This window comes from Hyperolius riggenbachi, chromosome 8 (genome assembly GCF_040937935.1).
Source record: "Hyperolius riggenbachi isolate aHypRig1 chromosome 8, aHypRig1.pri, whole genome shotgun sequence".
NCBI classification, from domain to species: domain Eukaryota; kingdom Metazoa; phylum Chordata; class Amphibia; order Anura; family Hyperoliidae; genus Hyperolius; species Hyperolius riggenbachi.
Window position 1 is genome coordinate 60,619,777 of NC_090653.1, and position 17,791 is coordinate 60,637,567.

Below are 17,791 nucleotides of genomic sequence, written 5' to 3' on the forward strand. Positions count from 1 at the left end.
GCGTGTCTAGAGAGCGATGCTGATGGCCACCGCTTCCCCCATTCTCATCTGCCCTCTTCCTCTCTTACCTAAGCCTCCCGTGCCGGCAGCCTCTTCCGGGTCACCAGAGTCGGGCTTCACTGCGCCTGCACTGGCCCGGCTGTGCTTGTCCTACGGCACGCTACTGTGGCTGGGGTCACTCTGCACATGGCGTCATGATTACATCATGTGCAGAGTGCTCCCAAGTTCATTAAGTGTGATGCCGTGCCATGAAATACGGCAGCTATTACTATCTCTTGCATGTTGCTCACTACACATGAGGTTACAGTGGAAAGCTGTTTTAAAGATCCAGCTTTTGCATATGGTGTCTGTCTGCCATTACACACAGAGCGGTACTGATGCGTCCGCACAAGGTTTAATGTTCGGCATGGTCACACAGCTCCAGATTATCTAAACACCTCATGGCATGCGCTTCCCCCAGGCCTGTGGAAATGATTACAGAGACAGAGCAGGAGGTTACCTGGGATAGTTCATACAGTACACCGTATAGATGTCAAACTCTTCACTCTGCAGAGGAAATGTGAAATCACCGTTACACACATGTCTGAAATCTGGATTATACATCAGGCACACAATGCTCTTTTAAAAACTCTCCCTTAGAAGGCTTATTAACCGAAAGCTTACTTTTTATTTACCTCTAAGATAGCCAATAAATGGTATCATCCTGTTTCAAAACTTTTTGCTGTTAAAGTAGCAGAGACAGCTATACAATCCCAGGGAAAAAAAAACACATATATGAGTAGATAAATGCTTGTTCTACTTACATATATGTATTGTACTGGCTACGTTTTGGTTTTAGTGAAATATATATGGTAAATAAAGAGAAACCTGTTCCAGGCATTTTCCATCTTTACTGACTCAGACTAAAGCCACTCCTGATGTCATTGCCTCCCTTAGGGCGTGTTCACACTGCAGGCGTTTTCAACTTTTTTTTCGCCCACCTGCGGTTCTTCAAAACGCCCCCCGCTCGCGTTGTTAAGAATAAATACATTGTATTTATTATTTTCCGGGTCAAAGAGTTCACTTCCCGACTTGCGTCAGGGAGTGAATTACAAAACCGCTTGGAAAGAAAAAACGCTTAGAAAACCGCTAAGCACAAAAACGAATCACCCAACCAAGCGCCGGGAATCGGAAAAAAAGACGCCTCAAAAAAAAAAAAACAACGCGGACAGACACGCGAACGGAACGCAATGTGAACAAGGCCTCACTCTTTTTTTTCTCCTGCCTAAAATAGTGTATGCATTGCCATAACTCCTCCCCACTGAGCTCTGTAGAAACTGCACTGTCATATCTAGCTTGCTTTGTAAACACATGTGGGTGCAGCATAGATTGTATTTCAGCAGCTTCTGCAGAGGGGTGAGGTGTATTTCCCTTCTCAGCTTCAGCCTGTCACACTGAACTGCCAAATCCCTAAGGAGCAGGAATATGAAAGAGGAGAAAACAAGCTTCCCTCTTGTCGGCAATGTACCAAAATACAGCCAGACTGACCAAGATATGATTCATCACAGCAGACAAATTCCTGATTATCTTGGAATGCTTGCAATGCAGACTGCATGTAGACTACATAATAAACACAAAGCAGTGGGTTAATGGAATTTGATTTTATGGCAGACAATCCCGCTTTAAATCATAATCAGACGTCTTCTTGTGGCCCATTCACTGTTACTACGCATTCCACATCTCCCACTGCCCATGACTTCGGAAGTTGCCTTCAGCACCCTATAGACATCCAAACCTGGTACTTTACCACAACCAGGCATAAAATAATACAAGCCGTGCATGGGTCGTGGTGTTATGGCAAGTGATCTATCAATCTCTGATTGAAAATCAATCAGTAATAGCGATCGATTCTACCACCTCATCCACTCAATCTCAATTAGATGTCAGCAGAAATCTAATTAAGAATCAATAATACTGCTAGCGTTGTTCTGCTTAGTGCAGAACCATGTTATACTGCCATCGGTCCCACACTGCTCTGGCTCCAACCCCTGCCAGGGGTGCAATTAGGCCCAGGCGAACCAAGTGGTCGCTTGGGGCCTCACCCACAGTAGGGGCCTCTATTGTGCCAGGTCCACCCTGTCTGTGACTTGTATAGCTGCCAGTGCTTCCTCATCACTCACACACAGACCTCAGAACAGCAGCAACGAGAACAGAGGGAAGAGCGGCGCAGTGACCACAGAGTATACTTCAGATGCGGAAGTGACGTCATTGCTCACTTCCTGCATTTGAAGTGTGCTGGACGGTTACAGTGTGCTGCTCTCCTCTCTTCCAGTCTCTGCTGATCTGCAGGTCTACGAGTGCTGGGGATGGGGTGACTGCAGGAGGCTTCATACCCTCACTGGCACCAATGCCCTATATGGAAGGGGACACACACACCTATACTGGGGATGACTATCTATACTGGGTGGACACCTGAGCTACCTGTAGTTAGGGTGGCTACCTATACTGGGAAGGGGGGGGGAGGAGAGGGGTGCACCTGTGGCTACCTACCTGAACTTGAGGGCTACTTTTATTGAGGTGGGGGCACCTTTGGCTTCATATTATATGAGAAGGGGCCTCTGACGGGGGGAGGGCCACAACTTATGTGCTGCTTGAGGCCACAAAACTTTAGCAGCACTCCTGCCTGCCAGATCTGTGTAGATTATGATCAATAAATGTCCAAAACTGATCAATCAACTAGGATTATTTTACCATTTACAGATCCTTAGTAAAACTTGTAAGAGTAAATGGGGTTGGCTCACTGTAACAAATAGCATGCCTTATCAGAGTTAAAGTGCCTTATCAGAGTTAACATGCCTTATCAGAGTCGCATAGCGAGCGCTACAAACGTATGCCTGGTAATTGGCAATAATGAGAGCTCCACTCGCCCTGCCCTGAGCCCCTGCGGGTCCAATCACTTTAAAGGACATTATCCCTGCACTTTGATTGGCCCAATAAGGCTGCCTGTCACTTTGACAGGAAATTTGACAGGCAGCCAATTGGGCCAATCAAAGTGGGGGGGATAATGTCCTTTTAAGTGATTGGATCTGCAGGGGCTCAGGGCAGGACGGGTGGAGCGCTCGTCATTGCCAATTAGCAGGCATACGTTTGTAGAGCTCACTGCGCTACTCTGATAAGTCACACTGACTCTGATAAGGCACATTAACTCTAATAAGACATGTTAACTTTGATAAGGAATGCAAACTCTGATAAGGCATGCCTTATTATGCTATTACTGATTGCTATTTGTTATAGTGAATCAACCCCAATCTAAGGTGTTTTTGACATGTTATTAGTGGGGCTATACGTGGGCATGCTTCCATTTTATAAACCACTTCAGGTAGCTTTTAACCAGATTGACACATTTATAAATGTGGTAATGCTGTTATTTTAGAAAGGGAAAACACTTGTATCTGTTTGCCTTTTGGGAGCTCTAAAGAGTAAAACGTCTCACTTGGCAAGAATTTTCCCTTTACATATAGTGGCCAAGTTAAGGGAATACCAAGGTAAAAATAAATTGATGCGCTAGACATGTGTATGCACAGTGCTAAGCATACAAATAACTAGGCTGTGTTCCTTTTTTTTCTTTCTCTGCCTGAAAGAATTAACATTCAGGCATGAGAGTGACAGTTTCTCTCCAGTCGGAACCTAGTTGGACTCTAACCCTCACGGATAAGGAATTACAGCCAAAACACACTTTCCTGTCAGAGAACAGCATCTGAGAGCAGGGTAAAGATAAAAAGGGACAATAGTACATATATTTTAGCTTTGGCATACTTCACAGACTGTGTCATTGAGACAATGAAACATTAAAAACTTAAAAAGTAGATGTAAACATAAAATAAAACAGTGAGATATCTCAAAAAGTCATTTTTAGGAGACAATTGTTTATCTCATCAGTTCATGTTCAACTTGAGACTTGCATTCCGCTTGTCAGAAGGAAGTGGTCAGACTCAACAAATCCTTTTACTTTGCACAGGATCTGTGCGCATCTGCGCCTATCCATTCTATTTAGGGACTTTTTATGTGCAGTGTGAAGGCAGCCCTAAAGAGAGTCTGAAGCGAGAATAAATCTCGCTTCAGACCTCATATATAGCAGGGGCACGTGTGCCCCTGCTAAACCGCCGCTATCCCGCGGCTTAACGGGGGTCCCTGATCCCCTAAATCCCCTCTGTAATGCGGGGGAGCGCTTCCTGGTTGGGGCAGGGCTAACCGCCGCAGCCCTGCCCCACGCGCGTCTGTCAGCGCGTATCTCCGCCTCTCCCCCGCCCCTCTCAGTCTTCCTTCACTGAGAGGGGCGGGGGAGAGGCGGCGATGCGCGGCTGATAGACGCGAATGGAGGCAGGGCTGCAGCCATTAGCCCTGCCTCCAGGAGCGACCAAGCCTGCGACCAAGTGTCGCAGTGGGGGGTTTGGGGGTGAAGGGACCCCCGTTTAGCGGTGCGTATGCGGCGGTTTAGCAGGGGCACACATGCCCCTGCTAACTATGAGCTCTGAAGCGAGATTTATTCTCGCTTCAGAGTCTCTTTAAGACCTGTAGTAACTACGTGATTTTTCTGACGACTGGCGATTTCTTGAGCGACGAGCGATCATTTCCACAATCGCACTATGTGCGTACAGGTGCGCGAGTAGGCGAATAATGCTTAGCGGTGTACGGCGATAATGACCATCATGGCGGATCAGATCTTTAAGATCATGGACGACTCATGCACAAAGTACCGCAATCTCTTGAAGTCTCCTTCGCACCCGTCGGGCGACGTCACGTATACCCGTCACCAGGAAGATGGATCGTCGTAGGATGTTGCTGGGATCCATCATCCTGGGTTGCGAGGTGAGTATTCAGATTAACAGTCTCCAGTAAAAAGAAGCCATAAATATTCATTCTTCGACACGCAGGCGCTGATGCCACTGACATAGTTTGTTTCATGCAGAAACTAATTCTACCAGCAGGGGGAGCCTTACCCTCATGACAAAGCACTCAGCGATCATGTGAGCAGATGTACAGTTCTCCAACTCCTCCAGCAGTTCACTGTAAAACAAGAGTATCAACATGATTCATGGCATCATACTAGCTCTCCTGCTGTTCCTGCAGATTTATCACTGATATAACACTTCCTGATGCAGTACAAAGCTGCATGCTGCTGCAGCCTGTCCTCCCCTCCTCCAGCCCAACTCTGATTGCTTAAAGTGGACCTGAACTCTTGCACAGAACAGAAGGAAAACAGAGAGAACTGTGCCCTATATGTATTTAGAGAGTGTAGTCTGTGTAATTGCCCCTCATCTGTGACTAATCAACAGTGTATTTGATCTCTCAGCTGTTTCAGCTGGCTGCCATGGCAGAACAGAGCAACGTATTGGTAAACACAGGATGTCTGCTTCTATGAAAGCAGGAAGCCCTCCACTGGCCTGCTTGTACAGTACAGTACTAATCGCACTGACTTGCTTACACTGTCTTTACCCTTTATGGCAATCTACACTGTGGCCAAGCACCACCTTTTTTCCCGGGTCTCTAATAGCTATAGGAGCTGTCATGTCCCCTCCTACCTTTCTAGCTGCTCATTATTTATCCAGGGGAGGGTGTGAAGATAGCATCTGTGACTTCTCTAAACTCTTTAAAGCACAGTGTTCAATCTACATTAGTCATTATCTGCCTGAAACCTCTCAGCGGTTGGGCAGGCCTCAGAAGTAAGCTAATAAAACCCGCTGCTAAACTTGTAAATGTAAAAAGAAGAGGTAAAATTTAAGTTTTTTTCATTAATGAGCCACATTGTTGGCATACATATTGAATGTGGTATTGAGATGCCCTGGGTGCCAAAAGATGGTGCTTGGTGCCTTTTAAGAGATGTCTCATGACCCCTAACTATAGCCTTGTGTGGTGTTTTTTGTGTGTATACTTTTTTTTTTTCTTTACTGAAAAATGCCCAGTCTGCAGATTATCCAGAAAACATCTGTGGCACATCTTGTAAATACATTCCAGTTTCAAGGCAAAAAATACTCAATGTGAATTCAGTGTTATGCTCCGTAAACACGCTCTATCACCCTTGTCAAAAAGCAAGCGATCCCGACGGTTTGTGACGAATGTACGACGTCAGAGCACGGTTGAATTAAACAATGGTTTAAGGATCTGAAATTTAGGAACATTTCCTCCAGCCCCTGCCACGGCAACTGCGCCTGCGTTGCCGTGTCCTCGCTCCCACTGATGTCACCAGGAGCGTACTGCGCAGACACAGACCATACTGAGCCTGCACAGTACGCTCCTGGTGACATCAGCGGTAGCAAGGACACGGCAACGCAGACGCAGTGGTTTTCAGACTTCAAAGTCAACCAGAGGCGGGGCTGGAGCATCGGTTAGTGGCTGCGCGGGCACAGGATGTCTGCGGGGGACCATTAGAAGCCCTGGGTAAGTTCAACTCATTTTTCCCCCGACCCCCCTACAGTATTCCTTTAAAGTGCTCGGATCTTCCCTTTATAAGCGATGGCCTGCCGAATGCAACATTAGTGGAAGCGTGAAAATGAGGATCTGGGAAGCAAAATCCGGCATACTGGTTTGAATGGAGTGATCGTTTTTGATTGTTTGGTACGAATGGCTACTGGATAACACTGATTATCAGCCAAACCAATTCGCCAGGAAAGATCAATCTGCATGATCAATCAATCGCTGTCTTTTACCGTAGTTGGGACACCTTTTTTAAATGATTCTTGGCCGACCAGCCGTTTTTTTTGGGAGGTGGCTGTCGAGCGGTTGTGCAGAGCTTTACTTGATTGGTTTTGGATCACCCTGAGCTGCTTGGGTATTCTATTGTACTGGTCCAAGCCCCTATCCCATAGAGCCATATCAATCCCTGCCAAGCACAGTCCGAAACAGGCTGTCTGCATGTTGGGTTGATGTGGCTCTGTAAAACTTAAAGAGACTCTGTAACAAATTTTTCAGCCTTAGTTCTTCTATCCTATAAGTTCCTATGCCTGTTCTAATCTGCTCTGGCTTACTGCAGTCTTTCCTAACTGCACTGTCTCTGTAATAAATCAATGTATCTTTCCTCTGTCCTGTTTGTCGGGCTAAGGCTTGATTGTGTGGAATGTGCAGGGCTGCTTGTGATTGGTAGAAGCGATACACACCCTCTGCAGGCCCCCTGCACACTCTGAATGACTGACACACTATGCTTAGCTGAGCCTATTAGAAGCTGGTTAGTTTGTTTGTAAACATTGCCTAAAACTGTTAATTACAAGCCAGGATTGCAGCAGAGAGTGGCAGAAACAGCACAGAGGGGCACAGGAGAAAATAATGAATAGAATGGTATGCTTTTTATTGTAAGAATATTAGAGTACAGATTCTCTTTAAAGCTTTAGGCTCGCTATACACCAGCGGTTCTGGATGCCTGGCTACAGGGGCATAAAGAGATCATTTGCATATTCAGTAGTGATGCATTGTGGGTAACTACAGTTGCTCACTTAAAGCTGAATTATCGCAAATACCTTCTGTTAAAGTGGACCCAAATTAAAAATACAAGATTTCAGAAATAAAATCTATTTTCTAAATTATAATAATAAATAGCAGCCTTTTTTAAGCTGCATGATGACAAATATAAAATATTTTACATTTATTGGAGGAACCCCTTTCTTCCTTTCATATTGCCGGGACAGAATCCAGCAGACTGGTGGAGTAGGAGGTGTCCAGCAAAGGAGGAATTGCTAATGGCTGCCCCCAGTATAACCCTAGTTATGGAAAGAGAAGGGTGAAAAGCATGCACTGAAATGATCATAGGTTTGAAGGAGTGTTTATTTATCTTTGTATGTGTCAGAGTGGTGCCACGAAATATTTTTAATTAAAAAAATGTTTGGTTTCGGTCCGCTTTAAGAAGGCAAACTACATTGAGCATTGCTTTTTAGTAGGAGGGCTTTTTGGTCTCTTGGTCCCCTATATTTTCCTAGTGGTTTAGGGTCACCCAGAGCTGCTTGGGTATTCTGGTGTACTGGTCCAAGCCCTTATCCCATACAACCAAATCAATCCCTGCCATGCAGTGATGAGGACCAATAGTCTGAAACAGGCTGTCTGCGTGTGGGGTTGGTGTGGCTTTGTACATTTTATAAGTTATAGGCTTGCTATACACCAGCGGTTCTGTATATAAGCCTGGCTTCAGGGGCATAAAGAGATCATTTGCAAATTCAGTAGTGTTGCATTGTGGGTGAGCACAGTTTGTCACTTAGGGCCCATTCTCACTATGGCGATTAGCGGGTGATTCCCGCTAAATTATAACTGAATGGCAGTGATCTCACTGCCATGATTGCCGCCGATCGCGGGCATTCCGCGATTAATGGCAATTGCGAAACGTGTTGCCTGCAGCATTTTACCACGATTCTCGAGCTATCGCGGCACAGTGCTTAAACAATTGCATGATAGCGATCGTCGGCCATCGCGGAACTGTACAATGATTTTACCATGCTAATCGCATTAAAATAATCCGCGCAAAACGGTAGCTCTAAGCGCTGCCTTGTGCTTTTAAGTGTGAATAGGCCCTAAGGGCGCTAATTCCCGCTAATAGCCCTAAAGCGCTAGAGCTTTTTAAAGCACTAGTGCTATTCTAACCTATAGCAGTGTTCTCACTGCCGCGATTGGCGCCGATCGCGGGCGTTTTGCATCAGTCGCAAAACGCGTTACCTGCAACATTTTTGCTGCGATTCTGGAGCGATCGTAGAACAGTACTTAGTAAAACGCTGATCGCGATCGCTCTGAAACGTGGAAGTGTCCAGTGATTTTTACCGCTAAGCACTAGCGTTTTGCGATTTCAGATGTGAATGGGGCCTGTAAGCTGATTTATCGCAAATACCTTCTGTTTTAAGGAGGCAATTTACACTGAGCATTGATTGACTGTTATGAGGTATCGGTCATGCCAGCAACAGGGTCATAAAGATTTGCCTTGGTTTACATAGCAGCAATGAATCATCAGTACTCAGCATTTCCCACTCATTGGCAAAGCAGCTCCATTAGCGTTTTAGGGCCGTGACTCCATCTGTGGTGTCTGTAGCTCCTGTTTATGTACCGGTATACTGTTACTTGTAAATAACTGTCATTTGTAGCTGCATAGACAGGTACTGTAGGCAGCTCCTCTGAAATCACCAGCTACAAATCACCAGGGAAAATAGCAGGATAGATTTACAGCTGCAGCAAATCACCTGTGTGACCTGGTCCTGAGCTTGCAGAGTCCTGTCTTGCTCCTGTTCCTGGAAGAGTGGGGGATGGTTGTGTCCCTCTTGTATTACTTAAAGGGAACCTAGCGCCAATTTTTTTCTGCAGCTAGTCCTGGTTTCCAATAGCTACAGGAGCCGCCATGCTCCCCCCTCTCCCTCTAGCTGCCCACCATTATTTGTCCAGGGGAAGGTGTGAAGATAGCATATGTGGCTTCTCTAAACTCTTTAAAGCATAGTGTCCTATCTCTCCAACACCCCCCCCCCCCTCCCCCTGCTGATGAAATCTTTTCTTTGCTCTCTGCTAATGTGTGCAATAAAATAATTACATCAGTCCTTATATGCCCAAAATTTCTTGGAGGCAGGCCTCGGAAGTAGGGTAAAAAGCCTCTGCTAAACTTTTAATTGTAAAAAGAAGAGGTTAAATTGAAGGGTTTTTTTTATTAATAAGATACATTATTGCCATGAATATTTATGTATGCGCTATGCCATCTTCTTCAGCCAGATCCGCAGGAGCCACAATCTCCCACGTCAGTGTCGCGTGTTTCCAGCCGCCACTATGCATGCTAGGAGATGTGCTCACATTAAAGACTGACATCTCCCAGCATGCATTGCGGCGGCCGGGAATGGATGACGCTGCCGCAGGTATTTCAGACTGCAGCACCTGAAGTCTGGCTGAAGAAGATGGTAGAGGACAAACAGACTGGCTGCTATGGCGTAGTATATAAGTACTGCCTGTCAGTCCAGACAGATTATTATTTAGTAATATAGCGCCAACATCTTCCGTAGAGCTTTACATAGTACAAAACATCTAAATACACCAGCTAATAAATTATAAAGCAGAGGCTCCAGATGTTACTATTTGTGTCAAAGGCTCTTTTACAGCTAAAACCCCCTAAAAACTACATCCAGCTGAAAGACAGTCCTGCGGTGGTTTGGGTCAGCATTAAACTGCAAAGGAATGTCATTTACAACTGGTTTATTTGACATTAGCTAATCAAGGAAGGAACTCCTACACTGATCAAACCTAGCACTCTCACTGAGGGCGGGAGTACAGGGGCATAACAATAGACACTGCAAGGGTTTATTGGGGGGCCCAGAAGCCACAGGGGGCCCTGTCCTTACAGACAGACAACTAAGGCAATTAAGAAAAAACTTTCTGCTCTCTGCAAAATTGGTCTAATTACTGCATCTGCTCAGCCACTGATAAGAAATCATACAACGTTTTGCAGACAAAGATTTGTAGACAGTCCCTATTTAGTGGGCAGCAGGCATTTATGTACAGTGCCCTGCCCCCAGGTTGTCGGGGGAGGGGGACCCCCATCCAAAATTTTGCAGAGGGACCCAGTGATTACTAGTTACGCCCCTGCGCATTAAAAACAAATCTGAACTTAACTGGGGCTTCGTCAACCCCCCCCCCCCCGACCATGAGGTCCCTCAGCTTCCTCTGGGTGCCCTTCGTGGTCCCACTGGCAGCCCCATCTGCGCTCCCCACTCGATCACGCACCCATCGGCGTAAGTGTCCTGCGCATGCACGGTTCAGACTTTCAAGAACCGCCCATGCCCAGGACACTTACAGCGACGGGCACGTGATTGAGTCAGATGCACGGACGGGCACACGACTCGTTAGCCAAAGTTGCCGCACTAATGGGGCCACCAGAAGCAACACGGAGTGGAGCCAGAGGACACAGAGGGACCTCGCAGTCTACGGGGTGCTGGAGGAGGCCCCAGGTAAGTTCAGATTTGCTTTTAAAGTGGACCTGAACTCTTGCACAGGACACAAGGAAAACGTAACAGAAATGCACCCTGTATGTATTTAAAGAGACACTGAAGCGAAAAAAAATATATGATATAAAGAATTGGTTGTTTACTATGAATAATTACTAGAAGATTAGCAGCAAAAAAAATATTCTCATATTTTTATTTTCAGGTATATAGTGTTTTTTCTAACATTGCATAATTCTATAATATGTGCAGATTACACAACACTCAGCATTCAAAATGAGTCTTTCAGAGCAGTCTGTGAAGTAATGACCTCTCCTCTAGCAGAGGAAAAGTAAACAGTTCAATTACAGTTGAGATAATAAAAGTCAGATAACAGCCCTCTCCATGACCAAGTTAGTCAGAGCTTAATAGCTTTTTTGCATACAGATAACAACTGGAGTTTCTTAACTCTTCCTGTACTGGAAACAATTAGACTGATGTATCTGATCTTAATGTTTTTTTTCTTAGCTGTACTACACATACAAATCATAAGATCATCATTTTTTTTTCGCTTCAGTGTCTCTTTAGAGAGTTTAGCCTGTGTAATTCCCCCTCAGTTGTGTCTAATCACTAGTTGTACTTTGATCTCCCCTGTGTCACGTGACTGCCTATAGCAGATAAGCCCATTTGAAAGCACAGGCTGTAAACAAATATGTCTGCTTCCATGAATCAGGAAGTAGAAACTGTGCAGATTTATTGCAGGATTTGTGTCAGCTGTAAGGAAGAAGTGTTTTTTGTTTAAAGGTTATTATGCGTTTGCGTATCTTTTAGAGCAGAGGGGAGTTCTGAGTTCAGGTCCACTTTAATGCGTCTACTCGGGGTCCCTTTAAAACTGCCACCATTTGTAATGTCCCAGGGCCATGGCTGTGTCTAGCATCGATTTATCTTTCATTGGGTTTCAGCAGCATGAAGGTACACATCAAAGCAGACAGAACATGTGCTCTTCACATTACCCATGTGCTGTTCACATCACCAAGCTCCACATTAATAATCATCTGGGTGACAAGAAAAGTCCAACAAAAAGCAAGCTAAGAGTTTCCCTTACTCCTGCTGTTTTTAAGAGAACCAGTCACCTCTGAAACATATTTTTGGTTACTAAACTTGATGAAAAATCATCAAGACCAAGTGCAGACAGAAGAAAAGAAAAGTTAAAGTAAACATCTGGTGTTTTTGGCCAATGACATTCTAAATAATTCCTCAAGATTTTGCCGATGTCTCAGATGTTACCGTGCCTAAACCTCCAGACTGACTTCAGTAATTTAAAGAGACACTGTAATGCAAAAAAAACCCGCCTGAGGGGTACTTACCTCAGTAGGGGGAAGCCTCTGGATCCTAATGAGGCTTCCCCTGTCCTCCACTCTTCTTGATCCTACTGAGAATTTCCCCTTCCTCCTGGGCAGCACCGATCCAGCGCTGACTCCCTCGAACAGCAGCTGGCAATATTCACCTCTGAGATGCAACGCAGACGCAGTACCAGCTTCCCCCCTCGGGTTCCGATGGCCCCTCGGGCTCCTCTCTACTGCGCAGTGAAAGATAAATATCGCCGTGTGGTGCAGGCGCTTCTGTGGGGCTGCCGGCGCTGGATCGGGACTACACAGAAGGATGGGGGAAGCCTCATTAGTATCCAAAGGTTTCCCTCTCCCGAGAAAAGTCCCCCCATAGGGGAACTTTTTTCTTACAGGTTCTCTTTCAAAGAAACCCTGAAGTAAGGGAAAAAATAAACTTAGATACTCACCTAAGATTAGGGGAGGCTCTTGATCCTATAGAGCCTTCCCGGTCCTCTCTCCATGTCCTCTTTCCAGCACTGTCCCCCCCGGTGAAATTATTTGACTTGCAGGTCGATTACGTCTTCAGTCCTCCTTAGGTAGCTCTTGTCCCCAAGCACTTCCGAAGACATGCGGACTTGTATGTGCACAGCACAAATACACCCATCTTCGGAAGCACATGGGGACGCGAGTGCTTCTGAAGCCTTCCGAGGACTCCCGAAAAAGCCAATTTTGAACAGGGTACAGCGGTGGACTGAGGACACGGAGAGAGGATCGTGAAGACTTTAATTGCCTCTTAACATGCTAAGGTCTTACAGTTCTTACTACTTACTTACTTACTATCAACTTCAATATCCTTCTTTATTTAGACACCATGGTCCATATGCAATTCCACTCTTCTCCTGTGTTTTCTCCTAGGAGATAATTTTTCATCTTCTATTTAAAATAACTTTCCAGCGCTTTTCAAATAAAAAAGTACTGAGAAGTAAGTACAAAAGTACTATCAAAATTATTTTGAGTATTTTCTTGCTTGCTGATGGCTTAACAGGCATTTTATTGGCAAATTAAAAAATATCACCTAGGAGAAAACTCAGGTGAAAAAGTGAATTGCATGTGGCCCCCTGGCCCATATGCAATTAACATTTTCACCTGAGTTTTCTCCTAGGAGATCATTTTTCATCTTCTGGTTAAAATAACTTATCAACATTTTTGCACTTGAAAAACAGCCAAAAGGAGTTGAAAAAGTGCTATCAAAATAATTTTGAGTATTTTCTTGCTTGCTGGTGGTTTAGAAAGCATTTCATTCACAAGTCTAGGGGAATCTTGCATATGGGCCCAGATTTGTACTGACTAAGATTTCTTTGCAAGCTTTTGAAACTAAGTTTCTTCTTAGTCAGAATTATACCTTATGGTTCTGATCCAGTTCTGAAACATGCCTGAAGAAAAAACTTATAGAGGACCTGCAGTGAAAATAATGTAGTAAAAAAAAGTGCTTCATTTTTACAATAATTATGTATAAATGATTAAGGCTCCCTGCACACTGCATGTGATTCCGATTCCGACTTTTAATTGTTTTTTACATCCTATTCTGACTGTTAGGCTCCCTGCACACTGCATGCGATCCCAATTCCGATTTTTAATCGGTTTTTACATCGATTCCGATTTTTAATCGTTACTGCATGCAGTGGTTTTTTTTGTTGATTGCATTCAGGGAAATCGGAATTGCAAATCGGAATCGGAAACGCAAAACAGTTTCGGAGTGTGCTGGGAGCCTTAATCGTTACTGCATGCTGCGTTTTTTACTCTGTTTTTCTGTTGACTGCATTCAGGGAAAATCGGAATTGCAAATCGGAAACGGAATCGGAAAACGGATTTGCAGTGTCCAGGGAGCCTTAGTCAGTGTTTACCCGTTGTAAAAGCTTTCCTCTCCATGATTTACATTCTGACTTTTACCACATGGTGACATTTTTACTTCTGGCAGGTGATGTCACTGGAAGATGCTGTTTGCTTTTATTGGCTGTTGGAAACAGCTATTTCCCACAATGCAACGAGGTTCACAGACAGGAAACATGTAAAAGGGGCTATTAGCTACTGATTGGGATGAAGTTCAATTCTTAGTTCTCTAAGTTTCGAAAGCTTGCAAAGAAATCTTGTACCGCTAGTCATGAAAGGTATCACCTAAACAACTTTTGTTGTTATGCCTTCGGGTTCTCTCCATGACTAATACCGAGCGACATACGACGGCAATATTTCTACTGTAATGCAGGGATGCTTGGAAATGTGGTCATGCATCTATTTTCTTCCTTCTTTGGTTGTCACATGGTTACACCTGTGACCTGTTTGACCCGCCCATTATCTGAATCCAGAGAGGAGAAGAAACAAGTACATTCTATCCTGTCCACCAGTTTTCTGCTATACACTTTGTATGCACTTACAATCCTGATTGCTATTATAATACACCCCCATAAGTGTTGTGTATTGTTGACCTTTAAACTGTTACCTATTTATATGAACGGTTGATATTAGACAACACAGACATTCTTACCTGTTAAACTCATAAATATCTTCGATGTTGCAGAATAAAGTGCTGACTTGCTCGGGTTTCAGAGGGAGCTGACCGCAGTCTATAATGCAGCCCAGATAATCCTGTGGAGAGAGAAGGTAAAGTGTCACACTGCTGGCTGATACCTCACAACTTTTTGAGATAAGAAAGACACTAATACTGGGAATACACAATGGGCTTGATTCACTAACCGACGCTAAGCCAGTTAGTGTACCCTAAGTGTTAGCGTGCGCAAGCCACAGCGTTAGGTGGTTTGCGCCCACACAGTTGAAATAATCCCGCTCACTTCTATGAGAAATTGAGCGGTAAAACGATCAGACATGTCGGAAATTATCTGTCGAACCATCTACTGTATCTGCTGGAAAAACGCATGGTGTATTCCCAGCATAATGCTGGGAATAGACCATTAATTTTTTTGGGCAGATTTACTGTCCAATCCTTTTTCTGATCCATTTTCCAATCGTTTTTCTTATCAATCTCTATTCACTTCTATGAGAAAATCGATCATAAAAATGATCGAAATCAGTTCAGACGTGTCAGAAATTATCGGCTGGGCCATCTATCTGCCAGAAAAACTCATCATGTATTCCCAACATTAGACACATCCCTGTCACACCTCTAACCACGCCCCCACCACACCCCTTGTCACATATATCACAAAGAATTCAAAATCAAAAGCTGTAGTTTGATCATTCAAACCCCAATGGCCCTCTCTATCATCATTCGTTTTTCTTCATTTTAACACTTGAAAACAAGAAATAGATCAACATTTTTCAGTTAATAAATACATATATCAACACATGTAGAGGGACAGAGGGATTTGGTCCAGAAAGAGGGACAGTTGTGGGGGCTATGAGATAACATGTGACACTATATGGTGCACTTTGAAAAAGAAAGAGGAGAACCGGGCATCAAATGAATATGCAAATCTTTGATCGTTTTATTTCATCCCCGTCATAGACAAGATACACATACTGTATACAAGCAAGGATCTGACAGCTGTTTCGCAAGCTTCTGCTTGCTTCCTCAGAGATCTCTGAGCTGTTAGATCGTTGCTTCTATATGTGTATCAGATCTCCTATTTGTTTTTCAAATTGTTACAATTGTTTTATTCTTCAGGCACAGTGAGTAATCCCTCATACCCCCGGCGTCCTGCCAGGAAAGCATCTAGTGCCGATCAATCCTTCTTTACTGACACTATATGATGATACAATGTAACACAAATCACCAAGAGCCATCTCTGGGCTTTTTTCAAAACTTCCATGCAGTGGTGTAGCTAAGGAGCTATGGCTACAGTGCAAGTTTTACATTGAGCCCTCTTAAAGGGTACATGAGGCAAATCAAAGAAAATCAGATTTACTTACCTGGGACTTCCTTTAGCCCCTAGAAGCCTATATGTCCCTCGCCGCAGCTCCGCTCTCTGCCAATGTCCTGGGGTCTCCTCCGTAATGGCCGCCAACCTGCGCATGCGTGAGTGGGTGGCTGCACTCCCGCGGACGGGAGTAGTACCGCGTCTGTGCAGAATGCCCCTGGCCACATGAGCGTGAACTCAGGTATGGCCATGTGCTTGGACATGCACAGAAGCCGCTGACCAGGCCAGGTTGGAGGGGACCCCAGGACACTGACAAACTTAAGCTGCGTACTCACTGCTCGACGTGTCCAGCGACGTCCCCTTGACGACTGTCGCTAGGGACGCCTCTTCCTGTCCATGGGTTAAGCGCGAAATCATGCTATGTACACGACAGCACAAGCGAGACTTCCAGCAATCGCGGTACTTTGACCGGTGACATCGGGGATCTTAAAGATCCGCCGTGTCGGTCTGTAGTTATCGCGTGATACTAAGTGGCGTTTGCAGTCGTGCGCCTGTACCCACCTCGCAAGGTCATGTAAAAATCGCCAGGTGGGTACACAGCTTAACACGTACCAATATAGATTGTTTACATACCGTGGAGGACCAATAAATGTATCTTGCACTCGCTAGATGTTCCTACTGTGCTGTGAATTATTTATGTGTTTATTGTCGTCCCCACTATTGTCTATAGTGCAATCTATACAGCACCAATGAAGATAATGCTGCTTTATAAAAAAAAATAACTTATATAAATAAAATAACCATAGTTGCCAGCATTTAGTGAATGCTTTCCATTCTCAGTCACGTGACCTGTGATGTCACTTCCTGCACAGGCACCTGGGAACAAGCCGCTTGCCACAGCCTGGCTTACACACACACTTTGCTTGTAAACTGGGCGAATATGAGTTTTGAGCAGACTGATGTTTTATTGGCTGCTACCGACATCCGATCATCCACTTCCATAAGCTTTTATAGCTCAGCTGATTATTTGCTTAGCAGAACACGTGTGGAGAGTTCATGTATACAGCAAACATAATTATAACCCGCAAGGCATTAACACTGTGTATAGAAATGTAATCTGCATGATGAGTTCAGGCAGGAATGACCTCAGTGCTGAGGCTGCCGCTGCCGGATGTGTCATTCTCAAGCATTATTAGACAGGAACCCCAGTCCTCGTGAACTTTCCTCCAGTCCCCTCTGTGGCACCTAGCAATCATTTCATTAGACACAGATGTTGTTTGGTTTTGCTTTACGGTCTGTCCAGAAAACAAAAATCCATCTGCCGCGCGGCTAATTCTATTAATCCGCAGAATGAAGCAATTACAGGTCGTCCCAGATGCCCCGCTACGCAGACATCTGATGGCAGATACCGAGCGGTGGCCGAATTAAGCAAATATATGGCAAACTAGGCTAATAAAAATCAGTCATGGATGTGATGTTTTGCACTTATCCATGGCGAGAAGCTGGACGCCTGTTTTGTGTTTCAGGAGACGTTCCGCCGCTAGTATGAGCGGCTTCTACAGTTCAAGTGAGGTGAGGAAAATACCAAGATTTTTATAGGCAGGACCTGTGCTTTCATGGTGGTGAACTGGGCCATTGCCCCATGGCCCCCGAGTGCAGTTGGGACACCCAACCAAGCCTCCCACCC

The 17,791-nt window shown here is 44.8% G+C and overlaps 1 protein-coding gene and 1 long non-coding RNA gene across 8 annotated transcripts in view; one reads left to right on the forward strand and one right to left on the reverse strand.

Moving 5' to 3' along the window:
* PLEKHG2 (pleckstrin homology and RhoGEF domain containing G2) overlaps positions 1-17,791 on the reverse strand; it is a 193,479-nt gene that overhangs the window by 60,010 nt on the left and 115,678 nt on the right. For 3 of the 6 annotated variants that reach the window (XM_068250464.1, XM_068250463.1, XM_068250461.1), the window contains 3 exons: positions 14,775-14,875; positions 4,980-5,046; positions 500-546 (listed from right to left, as the gene is read on the reverse strand). In XM_068250464.1, coding sequence (XP_068106565.1) covers positions 500-546; positions 4,980-5,046; positions 14,775-14,875 — 215 coding nt within the window. Of the gene's footprint in view, positions 1-499; positions 547-4,979; positions 5,047-8,842; positions 9,047-14,774; positions 14,876-17,791 lie in introns of those variants that run through there. The other 3 variants (XM_068250467.1, XM_068250466.1, XM_068250465.1) reach the window with 3 other exon arrangements.
* Positions 1-17,791, forward strand: part of LOC137528836 (uncharacterized) — a 167,128-nt gene that overhangs the window by 2,617 nt on the left and 146,720 nt on the right. For both annotated transcript variants that reach the window (XR_011023480.1, XR_011023481.1), the window contains exon 2: positions 14,808-14,890. This is a non-coding gene — a long non-coding RNA (uncharacterized lncRNA). The remainder of the gene's footprint in view (positions 1-14,807; positions 14,891-17,791) is intronic.